This window comes from Melanostigma gelatinosum, assembly GCF_949748355.1.
Source record: "Melanostigma gelatinosum genome assembly, chromosome: 9".
In the NCBI taxonomy this organism is placed as follows: Eukaryota; Metazoa; Chordata; class Actinopteri; order Perciformes; family Zoarcidae; genus Melanostigma; species Melanostigma gelatinosum.
The window spans coordinates 12424030-12443192 of NC_136642.1; the positions used below are offsets into that span (position 1 = coordinate 12424030).

Sequence of the window (19163 nt, forward strand, 5' to 3'; positions counted from 1 at the left end):
CTCTTTTGTAATCGTCACTCACACTCGCTACAATTATTATTCTGTCCCTGATTAAGTCTCCTAAATCACCTATGCAACACCTCGGGTATTTTAACAACAGCTTTCCAGGCTTCCTTTCCGACTATAGATATGTCCTCCGGGGAGTGCAGAGGGGGAAAAAAGCAGCTTTTGCTCTTTTGTACAACAGACGCAGGGATACGCTGATCTGACGTCAGTCTACGCTAGTCTACTGTTTGTCCAACAGCGAGGAATCTGAGAGCGGTTTGTCCTAGTAAACAGGGAGCTGACTGGGGATTAGTGCTGAAGACACACACACAGGACACATCCATCCACACACTCCACTGGAGGAAAGAAGCCCTTGGAGTGTATTTTGTTTTAAAGAGGTCATTGAGAAGATATGACAAAATGGATTAAAGTATCTGGCCAGTGAAGCCTTATTCCTATTTGTATACAGGATGTGTGTGGGAATATGTAGTGCCTTATGAGAGAGTTCCCTATCGTTTAACACTCCACTAGGCAGTGAATATCAGTTACATATGCAGACTCCTCTGTGTGTGTGTGTGTGTCTGTGTAAGCTCTATGTTAAACATCTTTAAAGACAACAGAGACGGACAGACAGACTAGGGTTACTGCTTCTGTGGCACTCGCACAGGACTGTAGAAACAGACAAAGCCATGTAAAAACTGGACATAGAAAACTCAAGATATCACAAACATATTCCTATCTCTAGATCTCTGCGGATGGCAGACGTCGGGTCCTTGTGTTCGGTCCTCTCGTTATTTTATGTGCAGTCCCGTGGAAAGTCCTCAGCCGGGAGGCTCAAGTCTGTAGAGTGAAATGCCCGGGAGTAACACCAGAGGGAGACACACACCGCTGCAAGACGGTAGGAGGGGCTCCAACACACACACACACACGCGACAGTCTCACACGTCCATCCACACACATGCACCCTTCTTCATAAGAGTTCATTTTTACAAAATTAAATTAAAATAAAATAAAAAAATAAAAAATGACCATGGAATTCAGCTCCCTTCTCAAAGCATACATTCATCTCAGAGTACACACACACACACACACACACACACACACACACACACACACACACACACACACACACACACACACACACACACACACACACACACACACACACACACACACACACACACACACACACACACACACACACCATCAGAGGCAGTCGGTAAACGTTAAGTGATGACTTGAGGGGTGGACTGCTTTGTTTAGGGAAGCGGTGAGTGCAAACCTCGACTCAACTGGCCAGTCCCGTATTCACGCCCAGCGAGCGAGTCACTCTGCGGTAAAATCTCTTTAAAAAAACAACAAACAAACGTAAAACAACAGCCATCGTCTCCGAGAGGGAGTCTTTCCTCTTTTCTCGGTCTCAGGAGGGTCAAACACACTCCTCCCTCTGATCTCCGGCAGAGGTAGTACAGTCCAATCCGGCCTCCTCTCTTCCCGAAGCCCCTCGTGGGAAGTCTTTCCTTTCCTTGTGCCCAATTTCAATAAACACGTCTGTTCACCTGATTGCTTACTCTGGGCCGCCGTGTGTGTGAGTGTGTGTGTTTGTGAGTGTGCCGAGTGTGGTCAGAAGACCTCTGGTAGTGTGACGTTGCGGAGTAGCCACTGTTGGGAGCGTGTGTGTGTGCAGTCTTTGACGCTGGGCACCTGGCTGTCCTCCTCACTGGCCTTGTCCAGACACTGGTTACTGTTGACGTGGATCAGGGTCAGCTTCTGCACAGAGAAACACAGAGTGTGTGTGTGTGTGTGAGGGAATGCAAATCAGGCTTCTGACTGCTTCATTGGATTTCACAAGGGTATGTAACTAAATACCTAATCATATTCATGCATATTTTATTTTCAATGTTCAGACTTTGACAGATTTTTCAATTTAGTTGTGGCGAAGCTCTCAGTGTGAGGCATGCTTGGTTGAGTTGGGTAATGTGTCAGCAAGGATATACAGTATATCAATGTAAAACTGAAAACAATATCCAGAAACAGCTGGTCTTAAATGTGTGTTGTCATAATGTATGTGTATTGGAAATACACTGGGTTTGGAGCAGATTCAGCACCTCATTTGTGTTTCCTTCCCCAGTTTTTCTCTTTACGTTATATTATGGGCTGCATTTTTTAGAGGACCTTGTTTACTTTAAACTGCAGCAAGTGTCTTCTTGCAACAGGAAACGCTCAAACTTTTGGATGTTTTCACAACCAATGTTATTGTTTTTTATACGGATCAAAAAATAGAAAGAAAAATAATTGTGAGCTTTCGGAATACATGACCTTCCAGGCTTTTCTGGTGAAAACAACTTAATTTTCAGTTTCAAGACATGCATGAGAACCCTCCGTGTATGTTAACATGTGTATATTTAATGTACCAGTAAATCTGTGCATTTCTTTATGTCCTCACATACACCCTAACATGTACATTTCTTCCACTCACCACCGAGTCGTACTCCCAGAGCTGGTTGCCTTTGAGGTGATGGCACTTGAGCATCATGACGGGTCCGTTTAGCTTGGACACGTCTAGACACAAGTCATCTGTCCTGATCTCCTTATTGGCCGTATAAGAGAAAACCTGCACGTCACACAAACAGATTCCAGATCTCAAAAACACACATTTCCATTACTGCTCGGGAATGACTGCACTGTCACCCTTGTACCCACAATCTCATTCTTTCAGCTGCTACCGAAAACTTGTTAACCCCAGGTGAGGGTTGGGGCGTATATTGACTGTTAATCGCGAGCTTTGCCTTCCGGTTCAGCTCCCTCTTCACCATGACGTCCTCAAACTCTATTTTACCCTCACTTGTGAACAACACCCCGGAGATACTTGAACTCCATCACTTCGGGCAGCAACTCACTCCCAACCCAGAGAGAGCTATCCACCGTTCACGGCAGAGAACCCGGGTCTCACACTGCCAGCGTGCTGACTTTCATCCCCACTGCTTCACAGTCGACTGCACACATGTATGTTATATTATTCTACTAACCTTATTCAATTCTTTCATTCATTTATAAGCAAGCACAAGTCCCGCGGCCTTTGCCTGCTGCCCAGCTGGCAAAGCACTCGACCCCAACGCTTATCACTGGGCGGTTTACAACAAGAAATACTGACACAAAATAATCTTTAAAAAATGTTTTCCGTTTACACTTTTTACATTATTTTGTGTCAGTATTGTTTCTGTATTTGTTTTCTCCTCGGATACCTGGTTGCCTCCCATGCCGTGGCAGTTGAAAATGCCGACTTTCTCATTCTCCTTGCGGGCCATGTTGTCCAGGCACTGGTTGGTCTCCACGTTGCGGATCTGAGCAGAATACACACAGAAACCATATCGAAAAAAAATCATTAAGAGTACATAAAACTAAACCCTTTAATTGAAACAGATTCAGATTCATTGTGTCTGCTTGGGTTTCAGCCTAGAGGCAGTGAATCACAGATGCATCTGTCTGTCGTACAGCAATAACGGTATCTAAAAACCTGTGGGTCAGCCTGTGTATGTGTGAGTGTTCGGATGAGTATACCTCTCCCAGGGAGTAATAGTGTCTGGGGATCTGAGAGTCGGGGTAGACGTTCTCCAAGTACCAACTGAAGGGTTTGCATTGAAGCTTTTGTCTCAGAGCCGAGCGAGATGCGATGTCACCGTAGTCCACTTTGGTCACGCCTGGACGCAAACACACAACATGAAGGTCAGTAATATGGTACCGAACTACATTCAAACAGTGCAGCATGGGCTGAGTGGCTGCTGAATTCAGTTTTCCATGTACCGGTAAGCATGATTCAAAGTGTGTCATTGGTGAAGTAGAATGAGGCCACACATGATTTGAAGCACCCACGACATAATTGGGTGAAACACTGAGTCCAGCGGCTGGAAACACTAGGGTTGTATATGATGAATTGTATTTTAATTGCAGTTTTTGGACAAAGCTTCAAATATCTGATGTCATCATGTTTAGAACTACTTTTGACAATAACCGAGCAGCTCTGCCGTGTGGAGCATCTGCAGCCTGCTAAACAAAAATGGAGTAATGGAGTAGCAAGTTTCAAGCCATTTATTATTATTTTCTATATTAGTGAGTTATGCTCCACTCTTGGTTGTCTCTTCTTTGCCAGCTTGTGTGAGTGTGTGTGTGTGTGTGCAAGTCAATAAATTCTTCTTAGCGTGAAATTACTCGCCACCCCCCATCCTGCACTGTTGAGTCACCACTGCAATATCTCACTCTCCCCGGGTTAATGGATAGATCTCACCTGCCACGGAGATTAAACTCCACACATGAGCACATACATGCATACTTGAATGCGAATGCGAACACACACACACACACACACACACACACACACACACACACCAGGAGAGATGATGTAGAAGAAGTTCTTAAATTCATCCATCCAGACTTCGGCCAGGCGTCGGTTGTTTTTGTTGATGATCTGTCCTGTTCCTCCAGGAAACGTGTAGGGTGTTGCCTTTCTGAACACGTGGCCCACGTGGGAGCATGTGACAATCTCTAGCGTCCCACCGCACTGCCAAATCTGTGAAACACACCAGATTTGGCATCAACACACATATACGCTATACTGTGTACAATAGACACACTGTAAGGGAGATGGATGATGCAGTTTGGTCCTGTCTGTGTTGTGACAGTCTGTTTGATTGAAAGCCAGCCAGGGTGACACCTGACAAAATATTAGTCTAGTCAACAATGTAAGTCAGAGAAGTCAGACTTACAGCTGTAATGTGCATGCGTGTTGCCTGCCACTGCATGGAAGAATACAGCCACGTCAGTTGGCTACGGGCGTGTTCACTCACCCTGAAAGAGATTTCCAGGTTCTCTCCCCCCCAGATGTCCATGCCTGCGTCATATGTGCCAATCTCCTGGAAATAATCTCTGTCTATGGCGAACAAGCCACCTGCCATGGTGGGAGTCCTGGAGAGAGACAGGACAGCGGGGTAAATTAAGAGCGCGGTGGGTTAGTGCCACTTAAGTCACTGAAGACCTGCTTTCTAAAGGTCACACGGTATCTACAGATCCCATCAGAGTTTTATGTTTCGCCACTCTCACACAGTTCTTGGCTGTTTTGCTGCTATTTCATTCTGGTTTTTTTCTGCTCACTACTCTGTTGTGTGTCAGTGTTTAACGGCCATTTCTCCCCCTCACACAACAGTTTCCTCCATTGTAGATCAAGCGTATTTTCTTTACTGCCTGCCTTTGCTTCACTTACCAACACACAATACACATACAGACACGGGTAACTGATATCCTGAGAGCACACGGGGTAAAGCGTTGGGCTGAAAGTGGGAAATAATGAGCAACACAGACACCAGCACAGACACCAGCTTGTTGAACAACACAGATGTTTACAATCACAGACAATGACTGAAACAAAGTGGTGCATTATGGCAATATTAATAATATATGTGAGCTTTTCTTTTAACTGGAACCATCAAAGCTCTCTAAACTATTCAGCGAACAATTAAATCAATATTGTGACATGATAGTTAAACAAACACAGATGTACAGTTTCTAATTAAAGATAGTCTCTTACAAAGAGTCGCATAAAAACAGGTTTATCTAAAAGACTGACATTGAAATAAACAAACAACTGTAAATACAGGGCAATATTCTGCACCAACTATGTCAAATATTTGTTTTCCAGGTCATCTTGTGGTGAATCACAGCACCTCGTGGACACGAGGTCATTTACTATGTTCAAAGGATTTTCCACAAGACTTTTTTCCAAGAGCTATAAAGAGAAACTTTCCAAGTGACCACAGCGATTTTGCGCTGTGCTGTAAATCACAAGTTAGATGATGTTAGACGATACCAACCAGTCGGTCTGTTGCGGTTTCCTCCTGTATCGTCACTCTATGAGGCTCGTCAGAGTGCGACAGCAGCAGGCCTGTAGCTAACAGAACAGCTCTCTACCTACTTATAGCAGCAGTCATTCAATACCAAATTCACATGTGAGAAGTGGGAATCCCATCATTGATTCTACTGATTTCCCACGAGCAAATCTTGTACTATTGAACTAAGTTGGTGCTCGACTGAAACCTGATACCCGAGCTTCATTCTGAAAACTTGTTTATGTGCAACAGTGTTCAAATCTTCTCCGTAACATACAACTAATTCAACAGGACAGGATTTATCATATAATTAGTCGAAAGTACTTTTTACTTTCCCACCCGGACCTTGCAACCCAACTGTGAAAAACAACTCCAGCAGGGGAAACAAGTGTTACATAAGAAATATTACATTATGTGTGACCTGGAATAATGGTGTCAAGCATGCTGAGAAACAAGAGCAGGAAGGAGAGATGATAGACAGGCAGAAATAAGTTTCAGTTCCAACGGTCTGAGCCATGAGAAATGATACAAGGAACAAAACTACTCTGAATCTTGCATGAACATCTGGTCTTAAGCTACACTGTTAAGTTCAATCTATTCTTTCAGTATGTATTCCTGAAGGGCAGTTTATAATAATTAACTGTGGTAAATGAAATGGAGAAGTACGATTACTCTGCACACATCAATTCTAAATGCCTATCAGCAACGCTACAGCTCACAGGCTATAAGTTATTTTAAACAACTGACTGACAGAGTTAGTGTGATTGATCATGTGGTATTTCACTAATGATTCAATTTTGTCCCGTAGGCAAATTCTCTTTACACTTGAGCCAACAGAGAGGGGTAAGCGTTAGCTGCACAACAGTTCGGCGTTGACTAACGAGCTGAACGACTGCTTCACCCACCTGACAGGCAGCGTGCGGTCTCCTTTGCGGCGGTCCATCTCTCTCTGGGGTACAGGGTACCAGCGGAAGTTGAGCTTCCAGTTGAAGCCCCCGTACGTCATGTCGGATCCTGCCATGTACTCGAACGTATCGTCGCTGATCACGTCGATGATGGGGCACACCACAGTCCTCCTACAGCAAAACACAGACATTCATCAGCCCTCTTTTCATAACCTTGGGTGGGCATCAATCACGGCTAAGTGCTCATCTGCAAGGTGTGGCACCTCCAGAACCAAATGCATTTAGACAATGGGCCGTGCTGAGCCTTCCCATCAGCCATAACTCATCACACCCTTTACAACCCTGTGTGTGTGTGTGTGTAAATACTTGAGTACCTGCTTGCAGGGAGCAGTAAACAAAGAATACTAAATTAAGCATTGAATATACACAGGCAAGCTCCCTGCAGGCTCAACGATAGTTAATTGATTTTTTTATGCTTGGCATAGGCGTGTATGGCATTCGTGTGTGTGTGTGTGTGTGTTTCTTACTTGTCCTGCTTGATGCGGGCGAGCAGAGGCTCGAGCCAGCCTATAGTGCATTCGCAATGAGCATCCAGAAAGGTTATGACCTAGAAACATGGAAAGAAGACATGAGACAAACCCAACAGTGCACACACCATGTGGTGAGCAGGTCACTGGGTGGTGGAGGTCACATAAGTGCATGTGCACACACACACACACACACCTGGCCAGTGGAGAGGGACGCTCCCTTGAGGCGAGCACGAATAAGTCCAGACCGCTGTTCCATCCTCACCACTCTGACAGGGACCTCCAGCCTTCTGACGTACTGCTCCAACGGCCGCTTTAGGAAATCTTAACCACACAAATAAACACATAAATGCAAAATAGGAATCCAATAAAGACACAAGCACAGACAAAAACACACAAACAAGAGGCACAAGCGGTGAAGGAATTATCTGCAGTGTGTGTGTGTACCTCTCTCGCTGGCATCGTCCACCAGGACAATCTCCTCCAGCAGTGTGTGAGGCGATCGGTCGATGACGGAGTGGACGGTTCGCAGCAGTGTGCTCCACGCCTCGTTGTGAAATACAATCACTATGCTGGTACGGGGAAGATTATCGGGATACAACTTGTTCTTACACCTACAAAGAGAAAAGGAAACAATCGGAAAGAAAACAAAACTTTAATGCAAAAAACGATGCTTACAATGTGGAATGATAGACAGATACTTAAGGCAACTACATATATGGACACAAAGCAAATTTCCAATCAACAGACGACACACTTTCAAAATGACAGCAAGAAGAGGTGTGAGACTGGCATTGAAAACCAAACACATGCGGTCGCACAAAGACAACCACATGTGCGATGACGAGTGAAGTTGTCGGCTTTGAACACAGACAAAAACAGAATTGTCAGAGACAGAGTGAGATGAGAGAAACAATCCAGCCTCTGTGATAGTGAGAGAGTGCTACAGAGAGCTGCAGCTGAAGTGAGTCCACACAACAGAGATCTGAGGGAAACAGCTGGGACTTCATCAACAACATCCACTAAACAGCATAAGTCAGTCATGGAATCACTGCATTCATCAGATCGTCATATACGTCTCACCAAAAATCATATTTTGATCAACTTCAAACACTGAAAACTGAGGGTGAATAATGAGCGAGCAGCCGAGCGTGTATTCACAAATTTAGACGGAGACAGACAGAAATAGCGGGTCAGCATGATGACAGCTGATTAGTGATGCTAATTAGAGTGTGAGTCATTGACATCGCAGTGTAGCGCACACACTTCAAAACTCTCTTGTTGAGAAACACACAGACCTAAATGTCTGCCAGAGGAGAGCAGGCATGAGTGGAGACAAGAGAAGATGGATGTTGGTGTCACACACTTATTTAAATAGTTCTCCACAGGATTCCCTGGTTGCTTTGTTTAGCCGATTAGATACAAAGTTTGTTCTGTTTAAATTACACCCGACCACGTTTCAAAGCATAGTTGTGAATTTAGGATTGATTTTGTTTCCCCCTGGCAGCCATTGATGAAGGCTTATTCTATTTGAAAATCATCTTGTGAAGATTTTAAACTTGCTTGACTTAGTAATAAGTCAAACATGATGAACCTTTAAAGCAGTTGCCTTCATTTATTATTTTCCAAAACGTTGTTATCACTGTTTTGTTGTAAAGCCGCACACATTCCCATCAGACTATAAAAAGGATTCTTTAAAGTGAATTTACAGAAAATCGACTGCTGTATTATATGATATGTATCACTCTTACGATACATTATTATGCACAATAACAGTAGATTGCATCCATACTGCAGCTTATAAACACTTGTATTACTTTGGCCGACAAAAAACTGTTTTAGGGTTGCATGAAAGACAATCTTTCAATTTGCGGGTTCCTACAAGAGTGTTTGAATACATTTTAGGCAGTTTAATTTCAGTGTTATGGAGACTCCATTAGAAGCTGCACACAACACCACACATTCACACAAGACACTGCATTACAGTACAGCGCCGCTTTGCCAAAGCTCTACAGAATGTTGTCACATCCTGTTAACCCTTTTAAGGCAAACAAATCTTTCATAATCATCTCACCAGCAGCTTTGAAAGCCTGCTCTTATTATTGGAAATAACTTGCATATTACTGACGGATTGATTTGCACAACAGATGGCACAACAAAAAAACATTAAGCAAGCGTCAAGTTTTGCTGGATAAGTTAGAGTCCCGGGAGAACGAGACACACGTCTATAGGTCAACAAACACCGCAGCCTGCAATTACACCAGCCAGCAAGCTGTCCGACCTCAAACCGTCTCACAGTCAAAGCGTTTAAAGACGCTCAGTGAGCTGCTCACACTCTCATCTCGACAAAACTGAAGGCAGCTCGCGACTTCCTTCTGCTGACAGATTCAACAGCCAAATGGAATATGATCCTCCCTCCTTCTGCTCATCCAGAGCGCTGGAATGCTTCCTCTCTCTCTGCTGCTGATTCTGACAGAAGGAATGTAACAGCGACAGAGGAGAGGAGGTCAAGAATAATCTCCATCCTGCAGCTGCCTCTGGAGCACGTTCAATAAACGCACACGCAGTGATTCTCAGTCCGCGGTGTGCATTGTGTGTTAGTACTCTCTGCAAGGAAGGGAGGTTGATGATCGCACAAGCTGATTCACTGTAAAAGCAGAGACACCCTTCGAGTCCTTTAGCTTTTACACGTCAGTTCATCTTCTCTCTCTTCTCTGTTCTCACAAACACAAACAGAACAACCAAGACTTTACACTGTTCAGACACAATCTTCACTGTGCAGCTAATGGAAAAACAAAACCTCTGGGTCCACCAGAACAACACGTTGTGGCATCACAAGGGGACAGGTTGTGGAGGGGCGCTACATCCTCACCCAGGATCAGTGCCCACAACCCAAAATGGCCGCCGGGCTAGAGACTACAGCTCCCAGACTGCCTCATCATGCACCCAGCTGCAGGTGCTTAAGGCCCCTAATTGAGGCAGGGCTGGGAACGGAATAAAGGGGAGAGCACCACGGCAGAGGAGGGGGGAGCTGGAGTAGGAGAGAGGACGCATACCTGGAGGAACAGAGACCAAGGACTTTGCCGGGTGGGAGTACTTTGTTGGATGAAGAACCCCCTTTCTCCTCCGGGACGCTTTATGTTTATTCATGGGTTTTTTTGTTTGAGGTGTGATTTTGGAGTTAAAGGAACTGCCAGTGAGATGGACCAATAAAACCTTTATTTTTGTTTGTACGGTCTGATTGTGCCTGTTTTACGCTCTCTTTTGCACTGCCCCACCCTAGGGACAACCCGTGACACTACAACGTGTTGACACATGATGGCACGAACGCATCACGTCACATGATGTGGATTTTAACTACAGAGCAGTGGTTGTGAGTCCTGTGTATCCAAAACAGTTGCTGGAGCAACGTTTGGCAACAGCAGAGCGGGGTAATGAGTTGCAGGCCGTTTCTCCAACCGGTGGATTACAGGGATGGGCGGGCTGACTGGTTCCGATTTAACTGAGTCACTCTTGCAACATTAAACTAAGCCCCCGCCCCCCCCACTCACACACACACTCATAAATCTATATACTATGTGCATTCTCGTAAAAAAATGCTGCAGTCAGGATCTAAAACAGGAGAACATTTTAAATTGTCTGAAAGGTGTGGTCATGGAAAGTGTTGTCATAGACAGTAGATCCACCCAAGCACATGTACTCACACACACACACACACTATTTATTTTAGAGTCTGCCGACAATAATGAAAATAAACCATCAGCGAGTTTTCACTTCAAAGTTTCAGCTAATGGTGACCTGCTTGGCGATGATGAAGTCATTCACACAGTTTCCCTACACCTGCCGATTCTCACACACACAAACAAACACAAACAAACGCGGTACCGACACACACCGACACATTGCCTTGCTCGATATTGACTCGGTCTTATCTCCTAATTGGAAAAGCAGATAGACGGAGAGAAGGCTGAGTGAAAACACACCTCGTAATCAACTCTCGCTCAAAGACTAAAACCCATTTCACGGATCAATGTCCTTCTTCTTTCCCGCCCGTCTAGTGTGCATGTGCCTGTCAGTCAGTCTTTCTGTCGATCGCTTAGAAAACCCTCATTACCGATCTATGCATGTTCCACCGCTGAAGCGCATTAAAAAGAGGGGCAGAGGGGGATTGGAGGCCGAGCTGGTTCCCACCTGCTTGAACTAACCTCGACATATCTTCCAAGCTGCTTGTTGGATGCACACCTGACTGCTGTTCTCTCTCTGCCTGTCTGATGACTGAACAACCTGCATCCACAGGCACTGACAGACACTTAAGTGAGAGTGAACTCCTCATCGCACATCGCTAGTATTACTGAAGCTAAATAAAGAAGGGGCAGCATGATATTGTATCAGCACCTCCTTAATGTAATGTGTTTACTTTTGAAACAGTGAGGGATCAGTCATTAAAAGTGAACCACCGGGCTATTGGCCATTGAGTTAAAGGCAGTGATATTTGAGTCCTAGTTACATACTCCATACCAAGTGTGAGAAGGTTTTGAGTCTGTGTTCACAAAACTACATGTATGCATGTCTGTATGTAAGTATGTACTGCATGTCTGTCTGTCGCCAAATTGAACCAAACGCTGACTACAGTGGAGTCGGTGGGTAAGAATGTCGGTCGGAGGAGGAAAAGCAGCCTCTTACAGAGCTACTGTAAGAGGTGACGGGGCTGATACAGATAACAGAGCTAACGGCAAATACAACGAGACACACAGCAGGACGTTAAACAGTCAACATGAATCTTTACACACTGCAGTTGAGCTGCACGGAGCCGACGGCTGCATAGATTTAAATGAGAACGTATCGAGACAATAACATATATAAATGCCTCTCTACCCTCACTTATGCATCCATACATCTGTCTCGCTCTATGTCGTTAATCATAACCATAACTACCCTTTTGCAGTGGCTCACTGTGAGACTGACTTCAGGTTTCAGGCCAGACTTCTGGCTGGCGGTTCATCACTGATCTCCAGTGTGACTGTCTCAACAGACGATGCCAGTGAGAGTCATTCTGAAGGGAACTTCATGAATGGAGTAAGTGACAAAGCAGGACAGATGACTAGCTGCAGGCCGGCTGCTCACCCTTCCAGGCGGACGTCAGGCAGTGTCCGGTTGAGAGCGATCATCTCCGAGGCCATGAGGTTGAACTGGTTGATCTTAAACATCTCCTTCATCTTCTCCTGGTTGTCCTTCGGGATCACCACAGGCTTTCCGCCTTCACCGGGCCCGTCCCGCGGCCTGATCAGGGTATCTGCAGCAGATACACACACACACACATAAAACACACACACACACACACAGACAGAGTGTGCTGGAGGATGTCAGAGTGTGTCTCTATGATAACATATGTGTGGCAATATACACTCACCGTGTCTCCCTGGCAGTCCTCGCTCTTTTTTGTCGTCACACTTGTTGCACTCGCTGAAGTAGAGCAGAATGAACATATCCAGCATCACCCACACCAGAGAAGTGGCCAAAACCACCTTACAGTAAGCGAACCTCCGCATCCTAATGAAGTAACGAGAGACAGAAGGGGGCAAGAGAGGAATGTCAAGGCTCTGGCTGAGGTGAGGAGAGACGGCGAGCGCCGAGCAGCACACACAATCACAGGCTTTTTTCAAAAGTTCTGCAGGAGAGACGCCTTAAATCTCCACCCCTCCCACATTTCTACCCTGAAGTATCTTCCCAATGCCTCCATTTGTCTTCCCTCCCGCCTGTCTGTCCGTCCGTTTGAATCTCAGCTCTTATCTGTCGGCTGTTTATCAGCGCCGGTCCAAATGGTCACCTTCACACTCAAGAGAGAGCCTCAGAATGAGCACTGTGCAGTTCTGGATTTCTGCCTTACATCATTCAGACACAAAAAATTGGATATCTATGAGGGCGTATGTCAAAGTTGATAGGTTAGTTTTGTGTCTGGCACCATTATAAGCACAGTGAACATTGACGGATGTTTCATGGTATCCAAGTAAAGCTTCAGCTGCTATCAAGTATCGAGCAAATGTATACGGCGTTCTCAAGCGCAAGCCGATCTACACTCTTTATACATGCAACATACCAAATCCCTGTGTGCTAAAGTGCAGCTAGACACACACACAGAGCGCAGAGAGAGAGCGAGAGACAGAGAGAGAAGCTGTGATAGTAATTGCTTTTCTTTGGCAGGCAGTGAGAGACAGACTCAGCCACATTAAAATTCCCCTGCTCCCCTTTCCTTCTCTCCTCCAGCACCATCTCCTCTTTGGCTGATTCTCTGCTCCACTGATCCCTCAGGTTGCAGCAGCACAAGCAGAAGGGAGAAAATTAATTTGGTTACGGTGATTTCTTTCGTGCACCTGGGAGGAGAAAAAAAAAAGTGTTTGTGCATAGTTAGCTTAGCTTAGTTTAGCTTTGCGTAGCAGCCGAGGAGGATGGAAAACTGCAGAGAAGCATTTCGAAATTCCTCCTGATAAGATTCTGCCGTCCACAGCAGAAAACAAGAGTGGAAATGTGTTCTCTCAAAGTTTCTCTTTTTTTTTCCAGACTTTTTTTTTGCCCGTTGAGCCAAAGAGTTTCAGTGTCCACAGGTTGACCAGTTCTAGGTAAGACAAGGCAAGGCAAGTTTATTTGTATCGCACATTTCAACAACAAGGTAATTCAAAGTGCTTCACATAAAACCATTAAAAGCATCAAAACATAAAAACAATTTAAAAAAAAAACAGTGTAAGAAATAAAATGCAGTCGTAAAATGCAGAAATGCAGGAAATTGATTAATATATTAATTGAATGTGGTTCAATTAAAGGCAGCAGCAAACAGAAAAGTCTTCAATCTTGATTTAAATGAGCTGAGGGTCTCAGCAGACCTGCAGCTTTCTGGGACTTTGTTCCAGATATGTGGAGCAGAACAACTGAACGCTGCTTCTCCATGTTTAGTTCTGACTCTGGGAACAGAAAGTAGACCGGTCCCAGACGACCTGAGGGGTCGGGATGGTTCATAAGGTAGCAGCAGATCAGAGATGTATTTTGGCCCTAAACCATTCAGTGCTTTGTAAACCAACAGCAGGATTTTAAAGTAAATTCCTTGTTGGACAGGAAGCCAGTGCAAAGACATCAGAACTGGAGTGATGTGATCCACCCTCCTGGTCTTAGTGAGGACTCGAGCTGCAGCGTTCTGAATCAGCTGCAGCTTTCTGACGGACTTTTTACAGAGACCTGTAAACACACCGTTACAGTAGTCCAGTCTGCTGAAGATAAATGCGTGGACAAGTTTTTCCAAATCCTGTTGAGACATAAGTCCTCTAATCCTTGATATATTCTTCAGGTGATAGTGGGCTGATTTTGTAATTGTCTTGATATGGCTGTTCAGGTTGAGGTCTGAATCCATAACGACACCTAGATTTCTGGCTTGGTTTGTGGGTTTTAACATCAGTGATTGAAGCTGAGGGGTGCTTTTCAATTGTTCGTCCTTGGTACCAAAAACAATTACTTCTGTTTTATCTTTGTTTAATTGAAGAAAATTCTGGCACATCCAGTTGTTGATTTGTTCAATGCAGTTACCCAGCCCTTGTATGGGATTATAGTCCCCTGGTGACATAGTTATGTAGATTTGTGTGAAGTCTGCATAATTATGATAACACACTTTGTTGTTTTCCATAATCTGAGCTAGTGGAAGTATGTAGATGTTGAACAGAAGGTTAAAGCCATGTACGGTCTGTCTCTGGGCAAAAATATCACACAATAAAGGAAAACTTAATGCTGACCACTATCATCATGATAATTATAAAAAAAAAAACTACTTGCAATCGTGACGCAAATAGTCAATAACCAGGAGCACTATTATGTGACATGGTCATGACAACTGCTGCAGTTTGATAAAGAGCTCATTACTCTCAGATGACCCCGTGACATGATGCCGCAGCTCTCATCAGGCTTGTCGTGTAATTCACAGGAGTTTTGTAACCTTGCAAGATTGTAAGTCTCGTGTTGACAAAGAGAAAATGGTGCATAGAAACCACCAGCAGATGAATGCAACGCTCTGATCTTCTGTTCCCAGAGAAGAAAATAATTCGATCAAATCAAGTGAACTACAGCAACGATGGTTTCGACAAGGTTGATGCAAGTGCATCGTGTCACGGCTATTTAAACTTGGCTCTCAGGCAGCTGCAGATTCAATCAAATTAAAAATGTGGCTCTTGGTTTGCAAGTCTCTTTTCTACATGAAGAACCATTCATGATCATTTGACTTTGGCCTTTTTAACTTTACAAGTAAATCAGCTTTCCTGATGCCTCACCTCTGCAGCTCCAGACACACTGAAACATGAGATGGTGAAATAAAAATGAAAACTACACCCGTTTAATGATACATAATACACAAAGCTTAATATGTACAGCTTTACAAATGTACAATATAACACATCTGCCATTATTTTAATCAATCATGAGGCATTTTTCAAGCAAAAACAATTATCTGCTTTTCTTTATCTTATGTGAGAGTAAACCCATCTTTGGGTTTTGGTCTGAACTTTATCAAACACAACATGACAATTCAGGATGTCACCTCGGGCTCTCGGAAATTGTGACGAGCAATTTTAACAATTTTTTAAAAAGTATAAAAGGCAAATATCGAATCTCAAACCTTGATTTTTTTTTTCTTTAATGTTTTAAAATTAATGGATTAAAAAGTCTAAAGATTGATCAACACGATAAAGCATAATTGCAGTCCTGAGCACTTATTACACATTTATTTGAAGTTTCACAAGAACTCCATATACAGTAATAATAATTTGATCATTTTCACACGAGACATCCTGTGTGTGTGTGTGTGTGTGTGATAAAGTATGGCATGTTCACACCACTGCCTGCACTTATGGTTCACAAACAGGTTCCTACTGCAGCTAAGAGAGAGCACACTGACTCTATACGGTCTGTTTCTGGATCAGCTTTCACTCCTGCTGTTTTATACGTCTACTTTCTTTGATATATAAACTCTGTACTTTTCTGTAAGCCTCAGTTAAGGACCCACGTTCGTTCCCAGATCCTCCCAGATATCCTCAAAGAATTCGTCAAATTGCTCGTCTCACTGTTCGGATCACTCCTCTCAGAATTCTTGAGATTCCAGTATCAGTGGGAAGCCGGACATTCTACCCTTCTCTACAATCTCTCTCCTCTCCGTCTCTCTGACCACTGCTGGACTGTACCCGCCTTGCATCACCTCCAAGCAGCAACATGACACAAACTGATATCGCAGCAGGAACGTGGATCCTTTTCACCTTTCCTTGCGCACAAGCAGAGCTAGGCACATGTGCCAAACACATAATAGCGCACTTGGGAGGAGACACCGACATGGAGGCACTCCTTCACACGCATATATTCCCGCCCACAAAGTCGTGTCAAAACGCCGTCAGAGACATCGACTGGTTTCCCTGAACGCCATTTGATCACAAGCAGATGTGAAAGAAGTAGACAGCGGCGCTTCGAGCGGCAGCAGAGAATATGCGCGTATGTTGACCTAACACACTTTCCCATCGCCGTCTCTCAGCCGTGTCTCTCCACTCACTGTACTTCTAATCAGGCATGGCAGAGGACACCTCAGGTCTCCTCTGTGCTCACTGCAGCCCCCGGGGCCCGGGGCCCTGCTTCCTCTGTGTGTGTGTGTTGCTGCACGTGTGTGAATGTGAGTCAGTTTAGTTTATGTTGGGCGCTCGTCTCTTTGAAGTCTCTTTTAAACAGCCTGGCTCCCTGGAACATTAAACAGACACACACATCTCCATCCCTCCGTCTCTCCCTAATCCCTTAACAGATCACATTCCCTCCATCTTTCTTTTATACCTCCATCCTGGGCATTTCACTCTCAGCACCCCCCCCCCCCCCACTCCCACATTCGTTTCTTAGTGATGTCGTCTCTTTTCAAGAGCGGTTGCCATCACTACTTCCCTACAAGAACACAATTTCCCCCTTCCCTGTGTCTCGCTTCGTTTCCCCTCCTCCTCTTCTCCACGGGCTTAATCCCTCTTTAGAGATTGCACAACCAAGAGTTTCACACAACTACTTGTAAAAACTCTGACGTGAGTGAATCACTCGCTTCTCAATTCATGACTGGGAGTTAGGAGCCTCCCTTCTGGGGATTTCATGTTTATGTGTTTAAAAAGTAAATTAAGAGGGAGGGAGGAAGATAGTAAATATGAGGGAGTGCCAATGAGAGAGAAGGATTTATGTGTTTACAGATCAACACAAAGTTTGTGCTGCTAATTCGTATAATAAACTACAAACAAGTGTATTTGCTTGCTCTCTGTACCGCCTAGTTTATACTTCATGAAACCAGATGCCTTTTAATCAGACTACTTCATCCGTCATAAACAAGTGTGTAAAAATGCATGTTGCTGTTTGACGCATCTTAACCGTGACTGCAGAACACAACTGGTCCCAGAGAGGAAGGAAGGACTGGGACAGAGAGAGAGCGCTGCCATCGCTTCATCGGGAGAAAGAGAGGCGACACTGTGGTTGTATTCATAGGATGTGTTGTGTGATTTACTACATATACGAGTATATTCACATTCATGTATGCAGACATACAGACAGGGTTTGTGTCGCAGTGTTTCATAGCAAAGGAGGACCACCTCCTCATAAAAGTTAATACGCTTTTAAAGAAATAAAACATGAAGCTTCAGTGAAAAGAGCAGAGTAGGTATTTCACACAACTGCAAACCTACTGGAGTAGAAAAGAAATAGAAACGGAGGGCAGAGCGATGCAGAGCAGTTCCATTCAGTTTGCCGCTCCGACGCTCTTTGCTCTGGAGTTGGAGGTTACGGAGGTCGGCTGCAGTGCTTTGGAACCAGATGCTGGTTGACGCTCCTCTACTGTACGGTAGGATTCATACTTTTCAGCAGTCATGCAAGCAAGACGTCCCTCAGCGAGCTAGGATCTTTTAAACTGAGGCAAACCTTTCACTTCTTTGACTGTGTGGAAATATGATGTTATCACATCACAGATGAACAAAGGCATTGAAACCGGTTGAACACGAGATTGCTGTAGGAGTTCAGTGTGGGGTGGTGCACTTGACTGGACTAACTGGTAGGAGTTTGTCTCATAAAACATATTTATCATAATTATAGGTGAGTCTGGAGACGGATCTTTAAGGGATTCTTATTAAAAGTGCGAGAGAAAGAAAGAACGAAAGAAAGAGAGAGAGCGAGAGAGAGAGAAAGAGAGAACATTTTTTAAAAACTAAATAAGTGTAAATAAGGCAAAGAGTAAAGCGTAGAAAGTCCCAGCTGAAATAGATTACCAATGCAAAGCTTGGCACGGGCTCAAAGTGGAATTAAACTATTCAATCTTTAATCACTCGGGTATTCTCGGCCAAAATCAATATACGTTATTGTCACAGGGGTTGTTCCCTCGACGGCTGGAGAGAGAGCGCAGCTGCCTGGCTTTACAGTACCAGAACACCACAGACACACACAGGCACACAGCACATGGATACAAGTAAATAAATGACAACAGACACAAGGACTCACTAACCACAGCATCATGCATCTCGCTCTGCGTGACGCCTGTGAGCTTTTAAACATCTCGCATCACAGAGTGGAGGCTTTAATGACACTGATTGACAAAGTTGACTAAAAAGAGCATAATATAACGATTTACAATATTATCACACCATCACAGACTGTGTGTGGATTGGTGTTAACACACACACACACTCTCTCAGTGTCGCTACTACTACCGCTCTGGCATCACAGCAGGTTTCTCTGACTACCAACCACTTCAACAGTCTACGTAGATATTTTGTTTTTACTTTCTAAACAGGAATTTGTTCCAATGCAACAGCTACATGAGCAAATAAGAGCAATGT

At 44.4% G+C, this 19163-nt stretch overlaps 1 protein-coding gene across 1 annotated transcript in view; it reads right to left on the reverse strand.

Moving 5' to 3' along the window:
- galnt1 (UDP-N-acetyl-alpha-D-galactosamine:polypeptide N-acetylgalactosaminyltransferase 1) overlaps window positions 1–19163 on the reverse strand; it is a 36271-nt gene that overhangs the window by 392 nt on the left and 16716 nt on the right. Inside the window, exons 3-14 of the mRNA XM_079275739.1 lie at window positions 12707–12846; window positions 12421–12589; window positions 7744–7910; window positions 7493–7620; window positions 7297–7376; window positions 6770–6940; window positions 4830–4947; window positions 4372–4552; window positions 3547–3686; window positions 3231–3329; window positions 2465–2599; window positions 1–1755 (exon numbers count right to left, since the gene is read on the reverse strand). The exon at window positions 1–1755 is cut by the window's left edge and continues 392 nt beyond it. Coding sequence (XP_079131865.1) covers window positions 1609–1755; window positions 2465–2599; window positions 3231–3329; window positions 3547–3686; window positions 4372–4552; window positions 4830–4947; window positions 6770–6940; window positions 7297–7376; window positions 7493–7620; window positions 7744–7910; window positions 12421–12589; window positions 12707–12845 — 1674 coding nt within the window. The 5' untranslated portion in view covers window position 12846 and the 3' untranslated portion in view covers window positions 1–1608. The remainder of the gene's footprint in view (window positions 1756–2464; window positions 2600–3230; window positions 3330–3546; window positions 3687–4371; window positions 4553–4829; window positions 4948–6769; window positions 6941–7296; window positions 7377–7492; window positions 7621–7743; window positions 7911–12420; window positions 12590–12706; window positions 12847–19163) is intronic.